General features: G+C 60.4%; 4 protein-coding genes across 4 annotated transcripts; 3 read left to right on the forward strand and 1 right to left on the reverse strand.

Annotated features, from left to right (window-relative positions):
• Positions 1-547: 547 nt before the first annotated feature.
• C26H1orf50 (chromosome 26 C1orf50 homolog) lies at positions 548-6,490 on the reverse strand. Its single transcript, XM_067310938.1, has 5 exons — positions 6,347-6,490; positions 5,580-5,666; positions 4,018-4,149; positions 2,417-2,955; positions 548-1,571 (listed from the first exon to the last, which is right to left on the reverse strand). Exons 1-4 carry the CDS (start codon positions 6,488-6,490, stop codon positions 2,773-2,775), a joined length of 546 nt encoding a protein of 181 aa, XP_067167039.1. The 3' UTR covers positions 548-1,571; positions 2,417-2,772.
• A 416-nt stretch (positions 6,491-6,906) lies between these two features.
• On the forward strand, positions 6,907-13,697 carry P3H1 (prolyl 3-hydroxylase 1). Its single transcript, XM_067310902.1, has 15 exons — positions 6,907-7,384; positions 8,365-8,517; positions 8,904-9,093; positions 9,566-9,697; positions 10,062-10,201; positions 10,683-10,772; positions 10,907-10,959; positions 11,167-11,288; positions 11,401-11,528; positions 11,676-11,771; positions 11,913-12,063; positions 12,275-12,392; positions 12,598-12,673; positions 12,886-13,026; positions 13,129-13,697. Exons 1-15 carry the CDS (start codon positions 6,920-6,922, stop codon positions 13,252-13,254), a joined length of 2,181 nt encoding a protein of 726 aa, XP_067167003.1. The 5' UTR covers positions 6,907-6,919; the 3' UTR covers positions 13,255-13,697.
• A 2,013-nt stretch (positions 13,698-15,710) lies between these two features.
• Positions 15,711-18,160, forward strand: CLDN19 (claudin 19). Its single transcript, XM_067310904.1, has 4 exons — positions 15,711-15,960; positions 17,039-17,203; positions 17,297-17,381; positions 17,625-18,160. Exons 1-4 carry the CDS (start codon positions 15,738-15,740, stop codon positions 17,779-17,781), a joined length of 630 nt encoding a protein of 209 aa, XP_067167005.1. The 5' UTR covers positions 15,711-15,737; the 3' UTR covers positions 17,782-18,160.
• Positions 18,161-21,762: 3,602 nt separating this feature from the next.
• On the forward strand, positions 21,763-23,874 carry LOC106498591 (claudin-16-like). Its single transcript, XM_067311112.1, has 5 exons — positions 21,763-21,876; positions 22,165-22,267; positions 23,195-23,359; positions 23,497-23,688; positions 23,783-23,874. The coding sequence occupies exons 1-5, from the start codon at positions 21,763-21,765 to the stop codon at positions 23,872-23,874; spliced, it is 666 nt and encodes a 221-aa protein (XP_067167213.1).
• Positions 23,875-25,979: the final 2,105 nt, after the last annotated feature.

Raw genomic sequence — 25,979 nt, forward strand, 5'->3', positions numbered from 1 at the left:
ATCTTCCCGTATTTCTGATGTTGTTCCAGCTCTTTGCTTTTAATTAGATCAGAGCAGCTGCTCACCGAGACGGCAACGCGAGTGCAATCCGGCGAGCTGCTACTTCCAAACCGCCGGCACCGGCCCGGGCGAGCTCAGCGCCTCCGCCGAGGCCGCAAGTGGGCTTTGAGCCAGGCCTCCCGCCTACCGAGGGCGTCCGATTTCCCCTCTCCAGCATCGCCTCCCCGCGAAGCGGCAGGCGGATTCAGCGCCCTCGTCCCCGCTTCCCGCAGAGGAGAGCGCTCCCGCGCGCAGGAAAACGCAGGAGCGATCCCTCCACCAGCCGGAAACACGCTGGCAAAGAGCACCAGCCCGCTGTGATGTCGGCCCGAGCAGCGACTGACAGCTGTCACTCAAACGGCAAGTGCCAGGAACCGCAGGATATACCCGCAGAGGGACGCCAGGGAATTACAGGGGACGGAGAGCCAGAGCCTTTGCTGGAAAAATAGAAAAGCACACGTGAGCAAATCCCACAGCCACGAAGGGCAGGAGGCTGAGCATCACCCTCTGCCCTTGTACATGTACGTCACTGTACGGATTTTAATGATGAAAAACGATTGCTGCCACAGAAATAAAACCGGAGCAGGAATACCTCTTCCCAGAGGAGCGTAAATCAACCCACACGGAGATCTCTGCTGCTACCGTAATTAGCACCATGGAAAAACCCGTGCAGTAATTAACTTTCTGCCTTCCAAGTTGAGATTTAATAACATGCAGTAAAATAACGCCTGGGGCTATGCAACAAGGAGGAAAAAAACCCATCAAATTAGGCACTTGCGACTTGATAAGGAATTAATTATACCCTGGTCTAATAATAGTAATACGTTGCTTTTTATCTGCCCAGCGCTCCTAGTGAGGGAGGGGCGCGCTGGGAAAAACTGCTCGAAAAGTCCCGCGTTGACTCTGAGGACCAGGTCTCTGCCAACCAAAGACTCAACCGCAGAGGGACAGGGCCGAGCTATTGCATCTGGAAGAGCTGGAAGAGGAAAAAACTAGGAAAGAAAAGGCTCGGGCTGGTGGGGAGTTCAGCCTTGACCTCCCTCTCCCCTCCACAAGACCGGGACGTCTTCCGGCAGGTCGGATCCAGGCAGCCAGAATGGCTCCCGGCACGTGTGGCTGTGGGATACGTCCGCTCCCGTGGGGCTTCCCATCGAGAAAACAGGAACGAGACTGGCCAGGCCCATGCTGGGACTTGCTCCAGGGCAGACCGTCTTCATCACCTCCCGAATCGAGGCGACGCTGGGAGAGCCGAGCCGGCTGCACATCCTGCCTCCCCCGGTGCAGGGGCCGGGAGAAAGCAATCCCGGACGAGCAGGCACGTGCTTCTCGTTGGGTCAGAAAAGCTAAAAATCTACCAGCTAAAAATTTGTCTATAGGGGTTACAGGTGCTGGAGGATGCGGAGGCTGCAGCGAACACGACTGCCTCACCTGGGAAGGCCGGAGGAGCCGAGCTGCTGGCGCCGGCAGCCACGGCTGGTAAAACCGGGTGTTCGGGAGGTGATTTGCAACTTCTCAGCCGGGACTTGCTGATCCTGCAACAGCCAGAGGGCAAAACTGCGAAGCTCAAAGGCAAGGAGAGCTCGGAGACGGGGGGACTGCGCTCGCAACCGGAAGAGAAAGCACCAGGCAAAGCGGCGAGGAAACAAAAGCCTGCCGCAGTGCGTGCGGGCTGGAGGCCAAAGGAGCAGCTGTCCCCTGCTGAAGGGACACCAAATTGGAGAGGTGGCTTCTCTCCTGCAGGCAAGACCCAAGGAGCCCTGCACCCCCACGGGATCTACATGGCTGCCCAGACGGAGGGATCTCCTCAGGAGCTCTGATCTTTGCCTCTCCCCAGCACCCGGTGGAAGATAGAGACAGGAGATGTCCTACCACACCACCAAGTCTCCCTGGTAGAGCAGAAGAAGGGACGCTGTCCATGCAAGCAGGACGCAGGGCCCGTCACGGCAGTACATCTGACATCAAGATGGATTTATTTCATTTTTTCCAGTGCTCTGCCACAGATGCACTCAGTAGAAAACAGAGTGCAGGACCCCGCACGTTCCCCGTCCCTCCCTGGCAGCTCAGCCACTGGAAGCCCAGGGAAACCTAAGAGGGCTGTGAAACACCCATCCTTCAAAGAGCGCACAGCCCCGCTCCGACCCACAGCAGCCAGGCCAACGGCCTGAAGCTCGTGTGGTCCTTTGGAGGATGCTCTTCCCAGCCAGGAAAGCTCTAGGACACACCACATGGAAGTCACAGGGATTTGAACACTGCTGGGAGAGACCCATAGGCTCAGATCACGACACATCTTTTTGTCTGGGGCTGCAGCTGCTCTTCCCAGGCCACGGGGCTTCCTAAATACGTGCTTTTTCATTTCAGCCCTGAAATGATTACCTACCGCAGGACGCAGTGTCGTACAGCACAGCTGGACAGGTGGGACGTATTTCATAGCGCTATCACATCTGCATCGAGTGATTTTGCTTTTTGCCCCAAGCCCTCTTGGACTGACTCCATCTGATATCTGCCTCTCGCTAGAGCTTGGCACAAGTCAAAGAACGAAATTACTCGATCACTAGAAAATCCAGTAAGACTGAACTTGGAATTAGTCTCATTAAAGTACAGAGCAAGTATCGGCAGCAGCAGCGTTTTCATTTCTGGAACTCCCTCCTTGCCCTGCCTCCGGTTCAGCCACCGCTGGCCCGTCCTCTCGCAGAGGCTCTGCTCAGAGGTCCCATCCGGTCGTGGTGGCTCGCGTCACTTGGTGAGACCCTGGAAGTTGGGCTCCGTACACGGAGGCAGCGCTGCCTGCCGGCTCAGCAGCTTGTCCAGGAGGTTTATTTCAGCATCTCGTCTGTCAACATCCTCAAAGGGAGTCCAGGACATGTCGTGCTGGAGCTTATAGGCGCCGAGGAACTCGTGGGGGCTGGTCCCCCATTCCTGGAGGAGAGAGGACAGATTCACCTCACAACTCAGTTTCCTTCGGAGCCAGGCTATGCTGGCTGTCCTTCGGCCTCGCTATCCGTGCTGGATTGCCATACCACCGTTGAGACAGTCCCAGTTACACGCAGCTGTCCCATTTTCTAACCTAAAAACAGGATCAAGCTGTCAAGCTATCCTGAGTCTGAGACCAGGCTGACCTGGGGAGGTTTAGGGACAGGTTTTCACCCTGTCCCGTGCACAGCTCCTCCATCTGGCTCTGTGCTTTGCTCTCTGTTTTCTTTGTAGTGCATTAAAATCCGCTTCAGGCGCCCGTTTGAGCTCTTACCTGGACACTTCAGAAGAACTGCCCGCTCTCTCAAGGAGAGCAGCCCACGCTGGGCTGGCCCACCAGAGGTGGATTGAGATCTTTGGTCCCAGCTAGACATGGAACAGAAAAGTGACCCACAACTAGTGACGGGGCTGTGGCACCTTTCTAGCCACAATCTGAGGACGGCAGCAGGGCACAAAGGTCACTAGAGTCCTTCATTTCATCATTAATGACCTGGCTCTGGAGTCTCCAACCTGCTCGTGAGAAAATGGGTGGCCTGGAAGGAGGACAGGTTCTCCAAGATCAACCCTAAAACTCAGGAGCGGAGTAGTCCTCGTTTCTCATAGAAACGAAACATCAGACTGCAAACAAACTCAACCGTTGGGCTGAAGCATCTGAGCAGACCGTACTGCCAGACGGCCATGCTGGACTAGCCTACAGAGAAGGCCCAGGGCATGTTTGCAGCTTGTTATCTCCAGACAAAGAACCGCAGGGACCAAAAGGCAGAATTCAGGTCTACCTGCCAACAGTTTTCTTGCCCACTTTCTACTGAGATCTAAGAGAGCTTCATAATATACCTCTTATACCAGCAGGGTACTATGATCAAGGACAAAAATAAAAATAAAAACACCAATTGAGCAAGGGCCAGCAAATACCCCTCATCAAGCCAGGGCTTTTGCCTGAGGTCCAGAAGCACCCAAGCATGTTCAATTTTTCCCCTCCCTGCTTCCTCAGCCGCTGTTATCGCCCACCTTAGGAGACAGGATGGAGAAGTATCGCTGGCCACTCTCCCGCCTGTACATGTAGTAGATGTTTCCTGGCTTCTTCACGAGATTGCAGGCCACGTGGTGCAGATCAGCATCTCTGTTAGCTTCGTCCAAGACCTAAAAACAAATGTAAGATTTCCACGCTTGAAATAAAACCACAACACGCTATCCCCCTTCAGTCCAAGCCCGAGACACGCTGCTCACGCAGGCTTTGCCCTCCACAGCCCAAGTCTAGCTTCATGCAGCACATCTATATTTGCCCCAAGAAGCAGATGCTTTCTGATGAGACATTTTTTTCTCCAGATTTCCCCTGCTAATCCGGACCTCAGAGCTCCTGCATCCCTCCACAGAAGCAGAGGTATCTCCAAGCAGCAACAAACCCTCCACCTCTGCTTCACCACAGCCCCATGTTCACATCTGCCTGCCCCCACGGGGTGCTGGATCCGTTCTTCTCCTCCACACACAGCTTCCCTGCTGAGGTCCCCTCGGGAAGGGCTAGCAAATCTCCCCCAGCAAAGGGGAATTCAGCTCCCTAGCTCCATCAGCCGACTGCTCCACAGCTCCGGCTTCATCAGTTAACGAAAGGGATTATGTGAGGTAGCTGCCTTGGTGGCAATGGGCCAGTCACAGTGACCAGCAGATCTCTTCCCATTCAAACATATATTTTTGACTCCAGATTTCAAGCTCCATGATTTCACCACCAAGGGTGAAGCCAGAACCGAACAGGACAACCAACCCTGGCGAGGCTTGCTCCTGGAGCCGCCTGCTCAAGAAAATGAGCTGGGACAACCTGGGAAGCGGAGATCCACCCATCATTAGATAACAGCTCACTTCTCCCAAGGGCTCAGATCCGTCTCAGAGTGACCATCCAGATGGTTGTAGTCACCCTGCTCCGCCAAACGCTCCCAAGAGCAAAACCCACAAACTATGGGGACAGGAGTTTCCTCAAAGTCATCTCTCCTGACACCGGAGCTGCTTTGGACTAGCTGTCAGCTCCCACCCCTTTTGTGAAAGGAGATAATCCATGTGAGAAGAAGTCCTCGCTGATGTGCAGAGGACAAGGGGAAAAACCCCGAAAGCATCCCCCATCCCCAGCTGACACCAGACAACAAACCCTCTCTATCTGCCCGTTGAATCTTCTCTACTTGGCTTCTGGCGATGATTCACGTCCGGGCCACACCTCCTCCCAAATCTCTTGCAATGAAGAACATGATGAAAAGAACACTAATCTTCCTCCCTTTCTCCTCGCAGCTGGTGAACAAACACCCACGCCATCCCCCCTTCTTCGCCCAGCCCGGCTATCGCTGGCTTCCCTGCCAAAATCCTAGAACGGGGGCAGCCCGCACAGGGGAGACAAAACCGAGCACCAGAGAGCCCTGCTCTTGTGGAACGCGTCACGTCCAGCACAGGGATTATCCCGGAAACACTCATATTAAATGCCAGCGGGTGCTCAGCACAGGATGGAGCGGGTTTCTTCCTAACGGTCAGAGTAGCTACGGAGAAAGGGTGACGACACCGAGGCGGCGAGCCACCAGCTGTGTCCTCACCTTCCGAGCCTGCTCCTGCAAGTAGCGGATCTGTTCGGCGATGACGGTCAACTTATTGCAGGCGTTTGCTCGGATGAAGTCGTCCGCCTGTAAGGAAGAGCAGGGTTTTGTCAGGACCGGGAGCAGCCACGGCCCCTTGGACCCCGCCGGCGCCCAGAAGGGTTTAATGGGGCTGGGAGCGGCCGCGAGGGCAAGCGCGGCGCCCGGCTGGGCGACGGACGCAGCACCCTGGGGCGGTGGGTGACAGCCGAGGAGCGGGGCCCAGGTGCTGGGAGGCACTGGGACACACTGCGAGGCATGGGGCAGCAGGACATACTGGGAGGCACTAGGAGTTACTGGGACATACTGGGAGGTATCGAGAGATCCCAGGGGGCACTGTGAGGCACTAGATGGGGAGATAATGGGGCACACTGGAAGGTACTGGGACAAACGTGGGGACATTGGGACGTACCGTGGGGCACTGGAAGGCATTGGGACTTACTGGGGAGCACTGGGAGGGGGCAGTAGAACATACTGGGAGGCACTGGGCCACACTGGGAGATATTGGGACATACTGGGGGAAACTGGAAGGTACTGGAACACAGTGAAATCGCCGGGACACACGTGAGGACGTTAGAAGGTACCGCAGGGCACTGGGACATACTGGGAGCCGCTGGGGGGGGGCACTGGAAGACACTGGGCCATACTGGGAGGCACTGGAAAGCACTAAGACGCACTGGGAGGCCCACGGGGCACCGGGGCCGCCCCAGGCCGGGCCGGGCCCTCACCTGCTGCACCTGCCGTGCCAGCGCCACCAGGTCGCCCGGGTCGCCGACGCGGGCGGCCCGCCCGGCGCTGCCCTCCACCAGCGCAAGACCCGCGCCGCCACCGCCGCCGCCGTTACCGGCCTCCGCGCCGCCCGCCGCCGCCATGTTGCCGGGTCTCGCCCCGCCCCTTCCGCCGGCTGCTGATTGGTGGGTGGGCGGGAAGAGGGGGGGAGCCGTGCCCCTGGGGCGGGGCCTCTCCGGGGATGGGCGTGGTCCGGGCCACGGAGCTGGATTCTGATTGATGGGCGGGGTGACGGGGAGGAGGTGGCTGCTGATTGGTGGGCGGGAGGGGTGACGCAAGGGGAGGGGCGGGGGCCGGTGGGAAGAGCGGGGCGCCGTCCCGCTGGGGCGGGGTCTCTCGGGGGGGTGGGCGTGGGCCGGGCCACGGAGCTGGTTTCTGATTGGTGGGAGGGGTGATGAGGGGGCGGGGCTCCCGCCGGGGCGGGCCCGGGGAGGGGGCGGGGTCCCGGGAGAGGGGGCGGAGCCTCCGCGGCGGGCGGCGGCGCGGCGGGCGGTGCCGAGCCGCGCTCCGCCATGGCGCTGCCCGCGCTGCTCCCGCTGCTGCTGCTGGCGCGGGCGGCGGCGGCGGCGGGGGACGGATCGCCGCCGCCTCCCGCCCCGCTGCCGCCGGTGCCCGCCGAGCCGCCGGACGCGCTGTTCGCGGCCGGCTCCGAGGCGTACGCGCGGGGCGACTGGGCCTCCGTGATCCTGCACATGGAGCGGGCGCTGCGGGCCCGCGGCGCGGTGCGCGCCCGCCTGGTGAGCTGCCGCCTGCGCTGCGCCAACGCCACGGCCTGGCCCGAGGAGCCGCCGGGATCGGAATCGGCACCGGAGCCGGTGCTCCGCGACCTGCTCTTCTTCCGGCAGCTGCTGCGCCGCGCCGCCTGCCTGCGCGGCTGCGGGCCCGCCGCGCCCTCCCGCTACCGCCTCGGCGACGAGCTCGACCTCGAGTTCCGCAAGCGCAGCCCCTACAACTACCTCCAGGTCGCCTACTTCAAGGTGGGGGGGCCCCACCGGACCGGACCGGACCGGACCGGACCGGGGGGGTCCCGGTGCAACGGGACCGGGGGAGGGTCCCGGGATCGGGGTGGGGGGGGTCCCGGTGCAACGGGACCGGGAGGGGTCCCGGCACTGGGGAAAGGGGGATCCCGGTGCAACAGGACCGGATGGGGGTCCCGGGACCAGGCGAGGAGGGTCCCGATGCAGCGGGACCAGGAGGAGGTACCGGAGTGGGGGAAAGGGGTCCCGGTGCAGCGGGACCGGATGGGGGTCCCGGCACCGGGAGAGGGGGATCCCGGTGCAATGGGACCGGATGGGGGTTCTGGGACCGGGGAAAGGGGGATCCCGGTGCAGCGGGACCGGATGGGGGTCCCGGGACCGGGGAAGGGGGGACTCCGGTGCAACGGGACCAGTTGGGGGTCCCGGCACCGGGAGAGGGGGGTCCCGGTGCAGCGGGACCGGATGGGGGTCCCAGCACCAGGGAAAGGAGGATCCCAGTGCAACGGGACCGGATGGGGGTCCCAGCACTGGGGAAAGGGGGATCCCAGTGCAGCAGGACCGGATGGGGGTCCCGGCACCAGGAAAGGGGATCCCAGTGCACGGAGACGGGCAGAGCCCGGGGGGGTCCCGGGGACCGTCAGCGGGGGGCGGGGGGCGGCCCCGGCTGCCGCCCGTCCCCTCCTCCCCGCCGCGGCCGCTCCCCCCGCGGTGCCACGTCGGGCCTGGCCCGGGGCCCAGCCGGCTCCCACGGCGCCGGCGGAAGGACGACGCTCTCCCCAGCCTCGTCCCCGGCCAAGCAGCGCTTGCAGCCCCCCGTCGCCTCCCCAGCGTAACAGGACCCTTCCCTCCGCGCGTTGGACTTGTTCTTGACGCGATATAAACGCCGCAAAACGCCCCCATCCCGGGCCCTCGCCGCGCTCCTCTCCCTTCGGAAGACGGGAAGGGTTTTGCTTCCTCACCCTCCCCTTCCCCTCGCTCAGATCAACCAGATCGCCAAAGCCGTGGCGGCGGCTCACACCTTCTTCGTGGCCAACCCCGAGCATGCCGAGATGAGGCAGAACCTGGAGTATTATCAGATGATGGCGGGCGTCAAAGAGGCCGACTTCGCGGACCTGGAGGCCCGGCCCCACCTGGTGAGACGGACCCACCGGTGTCCTCACGATGGGCCTGGGTTGGGTTTCCATCCGCGGCGCTCAAAAGCCAGCGTTTCGTTGGGTGCAAATGAGCCGATGTTCCTCATACGCCACAAAAGCGGCTCGCGGCCCCCAACGGGGAGCGGAGGTGGGACGTGAGGATGGATCCCATCCTGGGTCTGCACCTTCTTCCCCAGAAAGGGGACGTGAGGGTTGTCCGCAGCCCCCGTTTCCGCTGCTGGACCTCCTTCCCCAGGGGACGCCCCGGCCATTGCTCGCGGTAGCTCCGCGGAGAGCTTGGCTCGCCAGCCGGCGGCGAAGGGACGTCGCGGGGGAGCGGAGCACCGGCAGGCTCCGGGGTCATTTCTCCGGCTGGCTCTCCGCAGACCGAGTTTCGCCTGGGCGTCAGGTTTTACACGGAAGAGCAGCCCGCCGCCGCCATCCTGCACCTGGAGAAGGCGCTGGAGGAATATTTCGTGGCGGACACCGAGTGCCGCGCGCTCTGCGAGGGGCCGTACGACTACGAAGGCTACAACTACCTGGAATACAACGCGGACCTTTTCCAGGCCATGACAGGTGACAGCACATCTGCAACGTCCCATTTGAAGGGCTTTTGGATGCTCTTGAGTCCTTGGGGGTGATGATGGGCACCAGCTCTCACCCCAGAGAAGGCAAATCCTACGTTACATTAGGAGGAACGTGGCCAGCAAACCCCAGGAGCTATTTTCCTCCTTGCTCCACGCTGGAGATGCTGCCTGGGACTAGTGGGGCCTGGTTGGTCCCCCCCAGTTCAAGAAGGATGTGGAGAAACTGGAGAGGGGTCACCGAGATGCAAGCTGGGGTGGTCGAGGCTGGACTTTGGGAAAATGTCCCTTCCTCGGAGGGTGGTGCAGCCTCGGCGGCAGCTCACGTGCAGATGGGGGACCACCGCCCCTGGGGCTTTCCAAGCCTCAGATGACTTCCCCAGCCTGACCTAGCATTGGTGACGGTCCTAGAGGTTGGCCCCCAGGTCCCGGGTGGTAACGCGGCGTTTTTCCTCCGCCTCCAGATCACTACATGCAGGTGCTCGGCTGCAAGCAGGGCTGTGTCACGGAGCTGGCCTCGCAGCCCGGCCGGGACAAGCCGCTGGAGGATTTCCTGCCCTCGCACTTCAACTACCTGCAGTTTGCCTATTACAACAGTAGGTCGCTAGCGCCTCATCCTCGATTCTTCGGCGTCGCTGGCGCCGGCGGACGTCTTGCTCTGCGCTGGGCATCCTCGCTTTCCGAGCAAAATAACGCCCTAGGGAAGTGGTTTGGGATGGAGTATTATAGATGGAAGTGGGTCAGAGCGCTTAAGTGGCTGCAAATTGCAGGTTAGCTTGGAAACGGTTGGGTCTTGCTGTCTGGAAATAGGCTTTAAGAGATGTTTTCCAAGCGGGAAAACTACCGAGCCGGTAGCACTGATTTCTGGTGAGGTGGAGGTGGGAGAACGCCTTGGCCAAAGCCGGCCATGGGCAAGGCAGGGAGAAAGACGTCTCCTCACGGGCCTGCCTCTCTTTGCAGACGGGAATTACGAGAAGGCCATCGAATGCGCCAAAACCTACTTGCTCTTCTTCCCCAACGACGAGGTGATGAACCAGAACTTGGCCTACTACACCGCTGTCCTGGGGGAAAATTTGGCTGGGCCCATCGAGCCCCGAGAGGTGAGCGCCCAGCTGGGATGAACCGCTCCGGGGACCTTCCTCTTGGGCTTTGCAAAGTTTCCGGGTCCGGTGCCAGGCTTGTGTTGGGGCCAGTCATCCCGTGTAAGCAAGGTAGGGAGGAACGGATAGATGCAAGGCCAAAAAGGAGAAGATCTCTCTCATCCATGCTCACAAATGCGCTTTAGACCTTCCTCTGCCTCCCGTCCCCGGCAGGATGAAGGACCAGGTGGTTTTGTGAGCGAGTCCCCAAAGCAAATCCGTCTTCTGTGCCCATTCTTCCAAGCTGCTGGGTGTCAGGGCAGGTAGGAGGCGAAACATGGAGCATGGGGACTGCTCTGCGTCAGATGGGACTTGGGTTCTCCAGAGCTTCCTGCGGAAGGGACGCGTGTGTCCTTCCATGCGCCAGTGGGAGCGATCCGTGTTTGCCAACCCGGATGCCTCACACAGGTGCCCTGACCTGTCCCTCCACCCCTCGCCCTAGGAGATCCAGGCGTACCACCAGCGAAGCCTGATGGAGAAGGAGCTGCTCTTCTTCAGCTACGACGTTTTCGGGATCCCCTTCGTGGACCCGGTGAGCGGCGCTGGACCAGGTGGCAAGCGGTGGGATGCGGAGCCATGCTGTCCGGGCGGGATGGGATGGGGATGAGGGGTCTGGCTCCGAGCCCCATCCTTGCCTAGCGCCTGACAGTGTCGCTGTGGTTATAGGACACGTGGACGCCTGAGGAGGTGATACCGAAGAGGCTGCGAGAGAAACAAAAGTGAGCGCTATCCCGTGCCCACCGGCCATGGGGACCCACGGCTGGTGCCCTCTGCCTCCCCGGGGGGAGGCTGCACTGAGATGACTCTCTCCAGCCCCGGGCTTTGCCACCGGGCCACTAGACGTGGCTAGTCCTTCCCACGGTGGTACCTCGTCCCCAACATGGGGGCCGTGGGGCCACGGAGCTGACGGCCACCCCTGTGCCCAGGGTGGAGCGGGAGACGGCGGCGCGCATCTCCCAGGAGATCGGCAACCTCATGAAGGAGATCGAGACGCTGGTGGAGGAGAAGGCCAAGGAGTCCGCCGACATGAGCAAGTTCATCCGAGAAGGTGGAAGGGGGGCAGCGGGCCGGGAGGGGAGGCCAGGCCCTCCATCTCCCCCCCCAATCCTTGCACCCCCAGGGCTGGCTGCGTGCCCTCCTGATGTCCTCTTGTGCCCTAGGTGGCCCCTTGGTGTACGAGGGCGCCAGCGTCACCATGAACTCCAAGGCCCTCAACGGCTTGCAGCGCGTCGTGGTGGACGGGGTCCTCTCCGCCGAGGAGTGCCACAAGCTGCAGAGACTCACCAACGTGAGCGCGGGGACGGGGCGGAGGCGACCCGAAGGGGCCCATCGGGCGGGTCCGAACTCAGATCGCATCCCTTTGCGGAAGGGCACCCGGCCTCGCGGCCTCCTTCAGGAGGTCACGGGTGCCTCACGCTCGTTCTGGCTTTTGCAGGCGGCCGCCTCGGCCGGGGACGGCTATCGCGGGAAGACGTCACCTCACACCCCCAGCGAGACCTTCTACGGCGTGACCGTCCTCAAGGCCCTCAAGGTTAGACTGGTTGCAGGGAGGGGGAGCAACAAACCGGTGGGTTCAGCTCCCCGGAGGGCTCCTGCCCTGAGGATGAAGCTGTTGGCCAAGCCGGAGCGCCCGGATCTGCTCACGGCTCAGGCCGTGTCCTGTCCCCCGCAGCTGGGCCAGGAGGGCAAGGTGCCCCTGCAGAGCGCCTACCTCTACTACAACGTGACGGAGAAGGTGCGGCACATGATGGAGTCCTACTTCCGCCTGGAGGTCCCGCTCCACTTCTCCTACTCCCACCTGGTGTGTCGCACAGCCATCGACGGTGAGCATGGCCCCAAAGAAGCTGCACCTTCCCGGTGACCCCGTTTTTCAGATCGAGGGAGAAGCCATTCCCCTTCCCCCTGCTGACCTGTCCTGGTCCCCTCCAAGAGCTTTGCAGCTGGCCTTGTCACCCACAAGCCCGTGGTGTTTGGGGACAGACCGTGGTCCTGCAGGGCCGGGGGCATCCTGACGTGCCGCTTCTTCCACCCTAGAGAAGCAAGAAGGCCGGACCGACAACAGCCACGAGGTGCACGTGGACAACTGCATCCTCAACGCGGAGGCCATGCTGTGCGTGAAGGAGCCGCCGGCCTACACCTTCCGGGATTACAGGTACCCAGGGTGCCCGTCCCCTCCATCCCATCTCCCAGGGCTTCCCTACCTGAAGCCACCGCATCCCGGTGATGGATGGGAGGAGCAGGGTGGAAGAGCAGCCCAGCCCAGGTTCTCCAGCTTCTGGCTCTTGTCGTGGTGATGGATGTGACCTGTCCCCCACCTGGGGTGATGGATGTCACCTCCACTTGTCCCCTGCTTTTAGTGCCATCCTCTACCTCAACGGGGACTTCGAAGGGGGAGCCTTCTACTTCACGGAGCTGGATGCCAAAACTGAGACCGTAAGTAACCCGGCTCCCCACGGACCCTGATTTTGGCCACGCTACCAAACCCAGCTCCTGCTTTGACTGCCCAGCTTCTGTCCCCATCCCCTGGGACCATCTCTTGTGCCGGGGGGGAATTATGGAGGACACGGGGTCAACGACACCCAGATTTACCCCGTTGCCCCCAGCCCGGCCGTGGCAGGTCCTGACCGCGGGTCTCCCCGTCGCAGGCAGAGGTGCAGCCGCAATGCGGCCGGGCCGTGGGCTTCTCCTCCGGCTCGGAGAACCCGCACGGCGTGAAGGCCGTCACCAAAGGCCAGCGCTGCGCCATCGCCCTGTGGTTCACGCTGGACCCTCGACACAGCGAGCGGGTAAGCGCCTCTCCGCCCCCCGTTTTCCGGGGACCGCCGTGCCTCCCACCACCCCGGCCGAGGGGCCGGAGGGCGAGCCGTGACGCCCGCTCTCGCCCGCAGGAGCGCGTGCAAGCCGACGACCTGGTGAAGATGCTCTTCGGGGCGGAAGAGGCGGATTTCCCTCCGGAGAACGAGCCGCCGGCCGCCACGGCCTCTCCCGGCACCCAGGGGAAGGACGAGCTGTGACGTCCCTCCGGGCAGCGCCCCATCCCTGCGTGGGCCTGCCCTGCCGGGGAGAACCGCCCGGCTCCAGCGTTTCCGGACTCAGCCCCGTCTCGACTGCAGCACGTGGTGGGACGCGCGGCCAGGGCTGCCGTCACGGCTAGGCGTGGGAACGGGAACCCATGGGCGCCCTGCTCCGGCTCCGGATCCCCACTGCCACTGACCTCGGGGGGAATCACGGAGACGAGCGGCCAGACTTTGGGGGCACACGGGGAAAGGGGTGGGAGGGGGATGCTCTTTTTTTAGGGTGAAGTACCGGCGTGGAGCCGGTACATGGTGCTGGGAGGATGCCGGAGCTACCCCAGCCGCGTGCCCTTCTCCTCCGCTCGAGCTCGTTCCACGTCACGGCTATTTAAGTGCCTTCTGCAGACAATCGGTGAATAAAGGTTGTCTGGTTGTTTTTCTAAGCGGCCGCTTGCCAGATCCCTGCCAAACGCTCCCCACTGGTGTCCGGCATTCGCTCCCGTTTCGCCAAGGAGGGTTTGTCCAGGCGAGGGCAGCAGCCGGCGCAGGGCCGAGTGCAGCACTGTGATTTAACCGAGGAGCCGCCATCCCAGGGCTGCAACCGCGGGGGGCTGCGGCAAGTTTCGGGGAGGGGGCGACCTAGCTGCATCGTGGCGCTGCAGCAAATTCATTAACTTGCCACAAGCCGTGGCTTTTCCCTGCCGCCGACTCGCTTTGGGCACGTGTTCGGGTAGGAGGGTCCCTCGAGCTGGCTCGCCCCCCGTTTCGGCTCCTCGCCACCCCACGCAGCAGGGCAGCGCCCACAAGAAGGGCATTGAGCACCGGGCCCGAACAGGGCCGCAAATTGTTCCCGGCTGGAATCAGGGCTGCGCCGACCATTACCATAACTATCCGGAGAATGTGAATAAATAGAGTCCTCCGTAAAAACACCCAAGCCGGGCGCTGCAATAAGATTTGCAGAGAGCCAAGGGACGGTTTATTAACGGAGCCCTGCTCGTCACACGGAGCAGCTGGGCAAGCCGGGAGCGCTTGGCGCCCTTTCGCCCCGGCGCTTTTGCAGGTGGGGACGCGGGAAGGTGCCTTGGAGGAAACCTTCTCCAGATGATCAAGAAGACCTGCCCTAGCGGGTGCTGCCACCGATTCGGGCTCTGCCTCCCCCATCCGATGGTTTTGGCTGTAAAAGCCAGGTGTTGCAAATCCCAAACAGGAGCGCTTCGCCTCTGTTACCCCCCCACCGGGAGGTGACCGGGGCCGGTTGTCCCAACGCAACCATCTCCTGGCCTGCTGGGGCAGGGAGTGTGAGCAGACTGCTAATGAGGCCCAAGAGTTAAATATTGCCAGGGTGCCGAGCCCAGCCGGCCAAACGGAGAGGACCTTCAAAAAGACCATTCCCCCCCCCCAAAAAAAAAGTTTCCGGGGAGTTTTGGGGTTTTCGAGCCGGCCGAAGCTGGGGTTTGTCCCCCGTCGTGGGAGGTGGTGGCACACGCCCCGCTGCCCGCGCGCGCCGCCTCGCTCCGCCGCCGGAATGACCCCGGCGTCAATGGGGGGTTTTGTGGACGGCAGCGGCGGCGGCGGTGGCATTCCCGGATTCCTGCCCGAATGCCGCCGCGTGCCCCCGCGGCCCCGAGGCGGAGGCAAAGGTCAGGCCCGGCCGCGTTTCGGGCAGAAATCCCCCCTCGGCCCTTTTCTGCTGCTGCGGGATTAGCGCCGAGTTCCCGCGGGGGGGGTTGTCCCGTGGGAGCGGGGGGTCCCCCCATCTCCCCCCATCTCCCCCCTGCCCTCCATCTCCCCCCAGGACCTCCAGCCCCTCCATCCCTCCCCAGCTCCCCCCTCTCTCCCCCGGGCCCTCCCTCTCCCTCTCCCTCTCCCCCGCGGGGCCGGGAAGGAGGAGCAGGACACGGCGACGCCCCCGGGCCGGGTCGGGCCGGACCCCGCGGAACCGCGCCGAGCCGAGCGGTGCCGAACCGAGCGGGGCAGAGCCGAACCGAGCAGAACCGAACCGAGCCGAGCGGAGCCGGGTCGAACGGAGACAAACCGCACCCAGCGGTGCCGAACCGAGCGGAACTGAACCGAGCGGGGCAGAGCCGAGCCGAGCCGAGCTGAACGGCGCCCAGCGGAGCCGAACCGAACCGAGACGAGCGGAGCCGCGCTGAGCGGAGCCGCGTCGAGCGGAGCCGAACCGAACCGAGCGGAGCCGAACCGAACCGAGCGGAACCGAGCCGCGCCGAACCGAACAGCACCGAGCGGAGCCGAACCGCGCCGAGCGGAGCCGAACCTCGCCGAACCGCACCGAGCCGAGCCGAACCGGACCGAGCGGAGCCGAACCGAACCGGACCGAGCGGAGCCGAACCTCGCCGAACCGCACCGAGCCGAGCCGAACCGCGCCGAGCCGAGCCGAACCGCGCCGAGCCGAGCGGAGCCGGAGCGGAGCGGAGCCGAACCGGAGCGGAGCGGAGCCGGAGCGGAGCCGGGGCGAGGGGGCGATGGGCGGCGGGGCGCTGCAGCTGGCGGGGCTGGCGGCGGCGCTGGGCGGCTGGGCGGGCGCGCTGGCGGCCGCGGCGCTGCCCCAGTGGCGGCAGAGCTCCTACGCGGGCGACGCCATCATCACGGCCGTGGGGCTCTACGAGGGGCTGTGGATGAGCTGCGCCGCGCAGAGCACCGGGCAGCTCCAGTGCCGCCTCCACGACTCCCTGCTCTCGCTCGACGGTGCGATGCGCGGGGGGGGGGGGGGGCTGAGCGGCCCCGCTGTGGGGCTGAGCGTCACCTCTATGGGGCTGAGCATCTCCCCGCTGTGGGGCTGAGCATCACCTATGGGGCTGAGCGTCCCCTCTATGGGGCTGAGCGTCCCCTATGGGGCTGAGCGTCCCCTCTATGGGGCTGAGCGTCCCCTATGGGGCTGAGCGTCTCCCCTCTATGGGGCTGAGCATCCCCTCTATAGGGCTGAGCATCCCCTGTATGGGGCTGAGCGTCTCCCCCCTATGGGGCTGAACATCCCCTGTATGGGGCTGAGTGTCTCCCCCCTATGGGGCTGACCATCTCCCCTCTATGGGGCTGAGCGTCCCCTCTATGGGGCGGAGTGTCCCCCCTCTATGGGGCTGAGCGTCCCCTATGGGACTGAGCGTCTCCCCTCTATGGGGCTGAGCATCCCCTCTATAGGGCTGAGCATCTCCCCGCTATGAGGCTGAGCGCTCCCTATGGGGCTGAGTGCACCCCCCCATGGGGCTGAACATCCCCCCTCTATGGGGCTGAATATTCCCTATGGGGCTGAGCATCTCCCCTCTATGGGGCTGAGCATCCCCTATGGGGCTGAGCATCTCCCCCCCTATGGTGCTGAGCGTCTCCCCTCTATGGGGCTGAGCGGCCCCGCTGTGGGGCTGAGCATCTCCCCTCTGTGGGGCTGAGCACCCCCCCCATGGGGCTGAGCATCCCCACTAGGGGGCTGAACGCCCCCCTCTGTGGGGATGATCCCCCCCCCATGGGGCTGAGCACCCCCTTTATGGGGCTGAGCACCCCCTCCTATGGGGCTGAGCCCCCCTGCCATGGGTCTGAGCCCTCCCCATGGGTCCGAACCTCCCTTGCCCCCCTATGGGTCCGAGCTTCCCCGTGGGTCCGAGCCCCTGTCACCCCCTGTGTCCCCACAGGGCTCAGACCCGCGAGAAAATCACAGCGAGGAAGAGCGCGGCTGGGAGGAAGGCCGGGAGCCGGCACGAGGACGGGGCCGCCGGCGCCCAGAAACTTTGGGCTGTTTTTTTTTTATTTTCCCAGCTTTTTTTTCCCCCCCCAGCCCACATCCAGACCTCGCGGGCCCTCATGGTGGTCTCCCTCCTCCTCGGCTTCTTCGGCCTCATCGTGAGCGTCGTGGGCATGAAGTGCACCAAGGTGGGCGAGGACGATCCCGTCACCAAGGGCCGCGTCGCCATCGCCGGCGGCATCCTCTTCATCCTCTCTGGTAAGGCCCGGCTCCTGACCCGTTTCTCCCCTGTTTTCCCCCAAAATAATAATAAAAAAGGAATAAAATAACGGGCGCCTCGGCCGTCCGCAGGTCTCTGCACGCTGGCCGCCGTCTCCTCGTACGCCGCGCGGGTCACCTACGAGTTCTTCAGCCCCAGCACCCCCGTCAACGCCAGGTGAGCGCCCGGCGCCGCGCCGGATGCCCATTCCCACGCTTTTTCCCGCGGCTCCGCCGAAATATTGCGGGAGGGCCGGCAGCGCTTTTCCCGCCCCGGCGCAGAAGGCGGCTCGGCGCCGCGGGACGGAGCGCGGGAACGGAGGCAGCAATGCTTATTTTTAATTTTTTTCTTTCTTTTTTTCCCTTTTTTTTTCCTTTTTTCCCTTTTTTTTTCTTTTTTTTCCTTTTTTTCCCGCTCCAGGTACGAGTTCGGGTCGGCGCTCTTCGTCGGCTGGGCGGCCGCCGGCCTCGCCAGTCTCGGCGGCTCCCTGCTCTGCTGCTCCTGCCCGGCCGGGGAGCGGCGCCCGCAGCAGCGCTACCGGCACTCGCAGCCCTCCACCGCCCGCGAGTACGTCTGATCCCATCCGTCCCGTCCATCCGTCCATCCGTCCATCTGTCCCATCCCGCCGGCCGACGTCTCCCTCCTTCCCGCCAGACCCCCCCTGCGTTCCCGCGCCGGGGCGCCCCGGGAGAGCTGCTGCTCCGCCGGCACCGATTTCTCAGGGGCTTTTCTGACTTTCCGGAAACGACGGGAGCCTCTAAAATGAGCTTTTCCAAATATGTTTTTCTTTTTTATTTTCCTTTTTCCCCCCCCCCGGAAAGAGGCCGGAGCGGCGGGGAGCCCTTGCCCCGGCTTTGGCGGCTTGGGAAACATTGGAGCAGGCGAAAAAGGGGACTTGGAGCTGAAATAGCCGTTCGCGTTTATTTTCCATGTTTCCAGGAAACCCGCAGGTGCGCAGAGCCTCGGCGAGGGACAAACCTTCAAAATTTGGGGGTTTTCTTTTGTTTCCCCCCTACTGCTGCTTGCAAACTCCCTTCCCTCGACGGGATCCCCGGGAGCTCGCGGTGATCACCGAGCCCTGAAACGCTGTTTGCCTCCAGCGATGCAGCCCGGCCATCACTAACCGCTCCGCCGGTCCCGTTATCCCTTATTTTCCAGCCTGGTTTTATTTTCCAGCCTGGTTTTATTTTCCAGCCTGGTTTTCCAGCCGCTTTCTCCCCTTCCCGCAGCCCCCACAGGTTTTTTTCCCGCTAGAGCCGTGGCCGTCCCCAAGCACGCGCCGGCGTCGCGGCCCCCGAATCGCCCCCCCCGGGGCTGATCGATCCCCCGGGATCTGCCCCGAATTGCTTTTTTTAATTTTTATTTAATTTTGTTTTTTAATGTTCACACCCACGCGCCACTTTGGACCCCGAATAAATTTTGCCGATTCGCCTAACGCGGTGATGCAGTTAAGTGAAAATACGGGCGATATCGCCCGGCGCTGCAGGGGAAGCCGCTCGGTGCCCTTTGGGGTGATTTCTCTACGTAATGACCCTCTCTTTTATATATATATATATATATATATCTATATATATATATATATATATTTTTTTTTTTTTTAATTGCACACCCCATGTTACAATATCTTCTTCACCCATCCGGGGAGAGCGGTGCTTGGCGGTCTGAAGCCGCCTTATGGGTCCCCTTCCGGAAAAAACCCAACCCCAGGCCAAAGCTACTGTAGCGAGGATTTAAAAGAAAATGCGTGATATTAAAAAAAAAAACAAACAAAAAAAAAACAGAAAGGTGTTTTTATATAAAGAACGTTGTGCATAAGGATGGTTTTACTCTTTTAATGTAAAAACGCTGTTGACTTTTCTACGTGGTGTAAATGAGGGGGGGGAGTTCGGCGCTGGAAGCTCAGCGTTAATCATCTGCCACGCAGGGGGGGGAAAAAAGAAAAAAAAAATATATCGCCCTGCAAGGTTTAATCTCTTTTTCCGTAAATTCGGGCCGGGGTTGTGCTTAATTGGGCGGCGGGGCTGCGCTTTGCTGACTTGAAGCGCTTTCCGCCGCGGGAGGCTCGGCAGCGCAGCCCCCGGCGCCTGTTTTCCTTGGCGGCGGCGCTGCTGGCGCGGGGCATTTTTTTAACGTTATCGGCGGGGAGGTTTCGGCCCGGCTGTTATTTCCTCCCTCCAAAATCCGAAACGCTGGAAAATATTCATTTTCAGACATGCAGAAATGAGAAAAAAAGGGGGGGGGGGAAGTGAGCTTGGCAAAACTCACCAAATTGTCCCAATGCTTCGAAAGGAATAGCGGGGGGGGGGGGAGAAAAAAATCACTTTTTTTCTTAAAAAGAAAAAAAATCCTGTTTCAACAGCCCCCTGGGGTATTTAGCGAGAGGTTGTTTCTGCGGAAACCCTTACGAAAGGGTCCCGTCTTCCCCCCCGGGGAGGAAAAAAATCGCTTTTTTGCCTCCCGTTCGTAGCCAGCAAGGGTTTTTCCCGCGCCCGGATGTCAACGCGTGGAGCCCCGTGCGCTCTGTCCGCTGCCAAAATACCTGCGGTTTAATGCTGCGGAGGAATGTTTAGACAGGAGGGAAAAAAAAAAGAGGGGAAAAAATATACCCCAAAAGCCACAACTCTTAAATTCAACCCATGAGATGTGCGGGGAGGCGTTTTGCAGTCGTCCAGGAGGAGAGAGCACGTCCGTGGAGGTGTCCGACAGCACCGGGGCACGGCTTGGTCCAGCGATGCTCAGGGCAGGCAATAAAAAAGATGGTTTGCAAGAAAAATAGAGCAAAAAAAATGGTTTTTTTCCCCCCAGCAAGGGGAAGCAAATACCACCTGTTTTTTGGGGTGGTCCCCTGCTTGGGTACCACTTTCCAGGGCTGGAGAAAAACAGGAGATGAAGGTTGCACCGTGCCGGAGGGAGCCCCGGGGGTGCTGCAAATTCTCCCGTGCCCCAGCAGCAGCTGCCGTCCCACCAAAATACCTGCCAGATAGCGCTGGTTTTCCACCCTAATGGGGAAAAAAAGGGGAAAAAAAAATATTAATTAATTACTGCCTGCGTGGCTGAAGCCAAGCGGTTGAGTTACCCCTCTTGGGGGATCTCAGCATCTTCTGCCCACCACCGCCAGCCTCTTGCCCCGTTGCAACGCTCCCGGGCTTGGGGCATTCGTGCCCAGTCGGTAATTAAAAGACGTTTTTTTGGAGGTTGAACTTCGTTTCCAACCTACGACCGCTTTCACCGCAGGGACCCCTGTCACACCTTAGAGCACAAAACACATCTGACAGGTCCTGGAAGCACTTGAAATAGCCCGAGGCGGGCGTTCGGCGCTGCCAGGAGGGCGCTGGGTTCCCACCTCCATCAGGTGACTCCTGGCACCCTGTTGGGTCTGGAGCTAAAGCCATTGGTGGTTTAAAGCCTTCAGGACCCTCTTCGTGGCTCCGAAGAGGTTTCGCCGTCTTGTTCCCCTCCAAAAAACGACGATGCGCCTGATGCTGCCCTGATGAAGGTAACGCTCCCCCAAACCCCTCTTCATTGCTCACGGGGTCAAAGCCGGTTTGAGCCTGGCTGGTGCAGAAGGTCCAGCATTTCTGCAAGGTGGTTTCCAGCAGATGTTTTTGCACAAAACTCATTTTATGGCCTCGCTTGACCCAAAACGCTCTTCCCACGTTGCATCGCTGCTGGGAAATCCCAGCCTGGAGCCTGCTCCGACCGGCCCAGAACCTGGCTCCTTTCTGCTTCCTACTCAGATGAGTGAGTTAATGAGCGTTTGCTAACGGGAACGGTCCGTTCGTTCATCTCATCCTGAGGTCGGTGAGGGTGAGAAACGGGGATGATTCGGGCAGCCGGAGCTGCCCTGATCGCAGCGTCTCCCGGGCGGATGGGGACAGGGAGGCCGCTCAAGCTGGTCCGCTCACGGGGACCACTGCGCCCGAGCAAGCCGCAAGTGTTAAAACCAAGCTGTTTTGGAGTTATCCGAGTGCAAAGAAAGACCGAGCTTTCCTTTAGAGAGGGATTTTTTTTTTTCCTTGCTCGCATAACTCAAATGGCTGAACAGATTTTCTTCAAAGCCTCCAAAACAGCCAGGGTCTGGTGGAGGAAAGAGGTTACGGAGAGTTAGCTCAGGAGGGGGCCTGGGAAATTAAAAAATACTGTAAATTGGGGCCTAAGAGACTGCCTGGAAATAACGTGCATGCTGGCAGAGCGAGGCTGGTGGAGATGGTCCCAGCTCGGCTCCTTCGCAGGGTGTCCTTTCGAAAGCGGCCCTGAAAAGCCCTCAGGAACCCGGCGTGGTAGCCCATGGCTCATGTTTTTGCAAAATGAACGTGTCCCTCAACATACAAACATACAAACTTGGTGGCCCCATCTCAGCTAAGGGTGGTAGAGCACATTGGCAACGCTGAGACCCATGAGATGGACCCCAGATGCCTGAGCAAGTCACCTGGGTCCAGAGGTCACCATGCCCCAGGCAGGGCTTTGCCCTCAGTACCTGATCAGGTACTTGGGAAGTCCTGCTGTGGGCAGGGTGGTGGTGGCAGGAGTCTGCGTCTGTGCTGTCACAGGTGTCCCCATGAGTGTGGTCTTGCAGATGACAGCGTTCGGTCTTGCTCTGCTGTCAACCCTCTTCCTGGTCATTGCCACATGCACCGACTGCTGGATGGTGAACGCTGATGACAGCTTGGAGGTGAGCAGAACAGCAACGGGGCGGTCAGGACCTGGTCTGGGCCTTGCTATCCATGGGATTGCAGTGTGTCTCCACAGGCCTAGAGAGAGGAGAACATGATATAATCCACTGCTCTTTACTTGACCTGGAAAATCATCCAGGAGCTAGAGCAGAAAGGAGTCACTGGGACATGTCTAGCCATGGTGGTGAGACCAGGCAGACCTGCCTTGCTGGCTGGGGAGCCGGGGGGCTGTATGGTGCTTTTGGGGGTGCCCACCTTCAGCTCGAGTTTTTTTCTGCCCCTTCCAGGTGAGTCACAAGTGCCGGGGGCTGTGGAGGGAGTGTGTCACCAACATGCAGGACGGGATCAAGACCTGTGACCAATATGACTCCATTTTGGCGGATCACCCAGGTAAGTCAGCGTGACCATGGGGGTGGAGGTGCGTCCAGCGTTAAACGATCCATTGCCAGCACGGAGACTGCACCAAGGCAAAGCATTTCCTTATTCCAGCCACCGAATCCTTTCAACCACTCACAAACATCCCCAAAACCACTTCAACTTCACAGCCAAGAGCATTCCCTCTTCCCCTTTTGAGAAGATGATCCTCACTGCCAGGGCTGACCCTAGTTGGGTAGCAATGCAGGACCCCAGCTTTTCTTGATCTCCTGCCCCGTGGGCACCCATGGACCAGCCATGGGGTCACAGAGCAGGAGCGAGGCCATGAAGTGGTGCTGAGAGCTCACCTTGCATCAAAGAGGGTTGCCAAAGCATGCAGAGCCCAGCTGCAGCTCCTTCCTCACCACTGTGTGGTGGGATTTGCATCCCCTCTCACCTGATGTAGATGAATGGAGAGTCCAACATGGGCCCAAGCGGGTTGCATTGACATTACATGGAGTCCATGCAGGTATTGAAGTCAATGGGGTGAGGACCTTTCCCACCAGCCAAGGACTTGCCTCCTCCACCCATGGACAGTCACATCATGGTGTGGAGACCTCTCCTTGCCTTGCCTGTGCAAGAAAGGTCTCAGGGAAGTGACTTCATCTCAGGCACACCTGAAATCACTTGGTTTCTTGAGCTGGTCTGCTAACTGGTTTATTAAGTCCCATCCCAAGGTTTCTGGTGAGCCTGGTGAACACGTTGTCTATGGTGCACAGTGGGCAGCACAGAGCTGAGAGGGGACAGGGGGGTTGCTTGGTCCCAACTTAGACATCTCCTATAGAGACACTCACTGGTGAACCGGCTGTTTCTAGTGGGGACACAGAGAGCAGACATGGAGCAGAGAGAGCAGGTCCTCTGACCGCTCCTCAGCCCCATTTCTGCTTTTTTAACCCTCCCCAGTGAAGATTGTGGTGACACGGACGTTGCTGATCACAGCGGACCTCCTGGCAGGCCTGGCTTTGACTACGTTGCTTCTCGGGCTCGATTGCATCAAGTTCCTCAAGGAAGAGCCCCACGTCAAGCTGAAGATGTGTTACGGGGCCGGCGTCATCCTCGGCATCGGGAGTGCGTGGCCGGACCTCAGGCGAGGGGTGACCAGGAGCAGTCGGTGGGACACAGGGAGCTCGGGGCACCTCTCGGAGAGGGTTTTGGGGAGCAGGGGGGGGGTTTGGCACTCTCTTCATCGGCCCCGTTCCTCCTAGGCATCCTGGGTCTCGTGGGCTCAGTGTGGTACGCGGTGGACGTCTACATGGAGAGAGCCACGCTGGTGTCGCACAACGTATTCCTGGGAGTCCACTACGACTTCGGGTGGTCCTGCTGGCTGGGGATGGCCGGCTCGACGGGCTGTCTCGTGGCATCCATTGTGCTGACCTGCTGCCTTTACGCCTGCACAGGTCAGCGCGCCCTGTCCCATCCCGTCCCACCTCGGCTGCACGGGGGCCGGCAAACCCTAGCAAGGGTGACGCGGCCCCGAATTTCTCCCGCCAGACTCCAGCAGTCACCGGCGACCCCGGACGCCTGCCTACCCCCGGGGTCGAACGGCCACCGGCAAGATGTACGCCATGGATTCCCGCGTGTGACGGGCGGCAGCGCGTCTCCTTGTCGGGACGCTCACCCCGCGCGGTCCCCGACCCCATTAAAGCACCATCGCCTCCACTGTGCCGTCTCTCCACGATCGCGTTAAGGGGCTGGTTGTACATCTCCGGGTAGAGTTGGCTGCAAAAGGCAAGGATGCTGCAGAAGCAAGTCACCCCCCTAATTTAGGAGAATAAAACCCCCCAAAGTGATGATGCTTTAAGAAAAAACACACCCCAAATTGATACCAGGGAGACAGGGCAGTGCACAGGAGCAGTGTGTGCAGGGGCTGGGGGGAAGCTTGCAAAATAACACCGTTCCCACCTTAAATCCCCAAATATTTTCCCTTCGTAATGTTGGCGGAGAAGCTCAGGACCTCCGGCATGGAAATCCTTGTGGCTACAGGTAACGAAGGGCTGCATAAGGCCAGGGGAACCGTTCAGAGGCTAGATGTAACCGGTGCTGCACGTCTCCTGGTTTGCAGCGTGTATGAGCCGCTGGCAAATCCCGACGCCCTGAATCGCCTTGCGGAGGAGCCTCGCTCCCTCCGCCAGCAGTGGCAAAGCAGCTCTTCCAGACATCGCCGGGCTGCCGCTCTGAACGAATTCGGTTCGAAGCGTTTTCTGCGCGGAGCAACACTGACTCCACGTGGCCGGTGGCCCTGATAACGCCCTGACACGCTGGAAATTTTCCCCGCGCTCGGAAATTTGGCAGCACCGAGTTTGCATTTAAAAAAAGCCAGGTAAAGCTAATGGCCTGGAGCATTTATTAACGTTATCGTGGGGCAGCACTGGAATAACCGTATCCATATGCAGCAGGAACCGAGTCTGCTCGGAGTAGGAGGAGCTCCTCCTGCAATGCTCGGTTTTGAAGTCCACACAAACAGGGAATTGTTTTCCAAGTGAATTATTATCCTTCTTCCCTTGCAAACCACTTTGAAAACAAGCCGGAGCCCCAAACCACCAACAACTCCCACTTCAACTGGTGAGAATAGAAAGATCATCCCTGATTTGGAGCTCAGCTTCCCTGTTCAGTAGGAAAAAGTGATTCGCAAACCAGGAAAAGCCTCACGGCACAAGTGTACAGCTTGCTCCTGTCCCCTCTGGGGATGCTGGTGTCCCCCGACACGTTCATCAGGGATGGAAACGCTCAACTAACTGGAGAAATGAACCTGGAGGGAGAAATCGTTCCTTGCTGCTCTGCTTAGTCCTTGTCTTTGTCTCTAAAATGGATCCGTTCCCAACCCTGGAAACACTGAAGGCATCAGAGGGCAGAACCAGCAGCTGCAGGCACCTCCACTATGGATTGGAGATCAGAGGCAGCTACGTGGCCAACTTTCAGGCTCGCCCTTGCTTCTTACCCAAAAATTAACACCCAGAAACCATTGCCGTGGAGGGAGGGCAGACTAAAAGCTCCCTGAAATAGGGTTTGCAGCCCTAAAAGGTGGGAGACCAAGTCCCTGCAATAGGAAGGTGCAGATGGGACTCGCCCTAGGCAGGCTACAAAGCATGTGTGCTCCAAAAAACAGTCCACCCAGCTTTCCATCCCCAGAGCAGCCAAGGACATCATTTCCGTCCCCAAAGCAGCCAAGGACATAATTTCTAGTCTCGCACAAAGCGGAGAGGCAGTGAATAAACCAGTTTCCTCATTGCAGCTCCTCGCTTTGGGTGCCACACGGAAACAACGCTGGCCAACCACATCCCACAGCACAGGAGCGAGCCTGTCAATAGCACTAGCAGAGGTTGAGGCAATGCCACCGAGACCCAAAACATTTGGAAACCCGATCGCTAAAGCTGCATGACAAAGAACAGCTCGAGAGCGCGACCAACAGCCTGATATTAAACAGCAGGACTTCTGCAGTCCAAAGGATTGACAGCTCGCAGAAGATACCTCCATCGCTGTAGAGGTTGGGTGGTCAGGAAGCATCCGAAAAGGCATTTGGAGATGCAACCTAACCTAAATGCACAGGATTGCTAACAGTTGGCACCTGGACACACAGGAAAGCAATTAAAAAGAGCATTTGCATGATTCAAGTGGAGAACTCGTTAGTGCATAGAAAGGAAAGCTACAGTCCGCATTCAAAGCTGTTAGACAATCAGAGCCCACCGGG

Source organism: Apteryx mantelli, chromosome 26 (genome assembly GCF_036417845.1).
Source record: "Apteryx mantelli isolate bAptMan1 chromosome 26, bAptMan1.hap1, whole genome shotgun sequence".
NCBI classification, from domain to species: Eukaryota; Metazoa; Chordata; class Aves; order Apterygiformes; family Apterygidae; genus Apteryx; species Apteryx mantelli.

Coding starts and splice junctions, on each gene's coding strand:
- C26H1orf50 (XM_067310938.1), bottom strand. CDS start 6,490: ATGGCGGCGGCGGGCGGCGCGGAGGCCGGTAACGGCGGCGGCGGTGGC. Junction 5,667..6,346: donor TGGCACGGCAGGTGCAGCAG/GTGAGGGCCCGG, acceptor TCTTCCTTACAG/GCGGACGACTTCATCCGAGC. Junction 2,956..4,017: donor TCTCCATCCTGTCTCCTAAG/GTGGGCGATAAC, acceptor TCTCTCCTCCAG/GAATGGGGGACCAGCCCCCA.
- P3H1 (XM_067310902.1), top strand. CDS start 6,920: ATGGCGCTGCCCGCGCTGCTCCCGCTGCTGCTGCTGGCGCGGGCGGCG. Junction 8,518..8,903: donor TGGAGGCCCGGCCCCACCTG/GTGAGACGGACC, acceptor GGCTCTCCGCAG/ACCGAGTTTCGCCTGGGCGT. Junction 10,960..11,166: donor AGGCTGCGAGAGAAACAAAA/GTGAGCGCTATC, acceptor CCCTGTGCCCAG/GGTGGAGCGGGAGACGGCGG.
- CLDN19 (XM_067310904.1), top strand. CDS start 15,738: ATGGGCGGCGGGGCGCTGCAGCTGGCGGGGCTGGCGGCGGCGCTGGGC. Junction 15,961..17,038: donor CTCCCTGCTCTCGCTCGACG/GTGCGATGCGCG, acceptor TTCCCCCCCCAG/CCCACATCCAGACCTCGCGG. Junction 17,382..17,624: donor AGCACCCCCGTCAACGCCAG/GTGAGCGCCCGG, acceptor TTCCCGCTCCAG/GTACGAGTTCGGGTCGGCGC.
- LOC106498591 (XM_067311112.1), top strand. CDS start 21,763: ATGAGTGTGGTCTTGCAGATGACAGCGTTCGGTCTTGCTCTGCTGTCA. Junction 21,877..22,164: donor ACGCTGATGACAGCTTGGAG/GTGAGCAGAACA, acceptor TGCCCCTTCCAG/GTGAGTCACAAGTGCCGGGG. Junction 23,360..23,496: donor CGTCATCCTCGGCATCGGGA/GTGCGTGGCCGG, acceptor CGTTCCTCCTAG/GCATCCTGGGTCTCGTGGGC.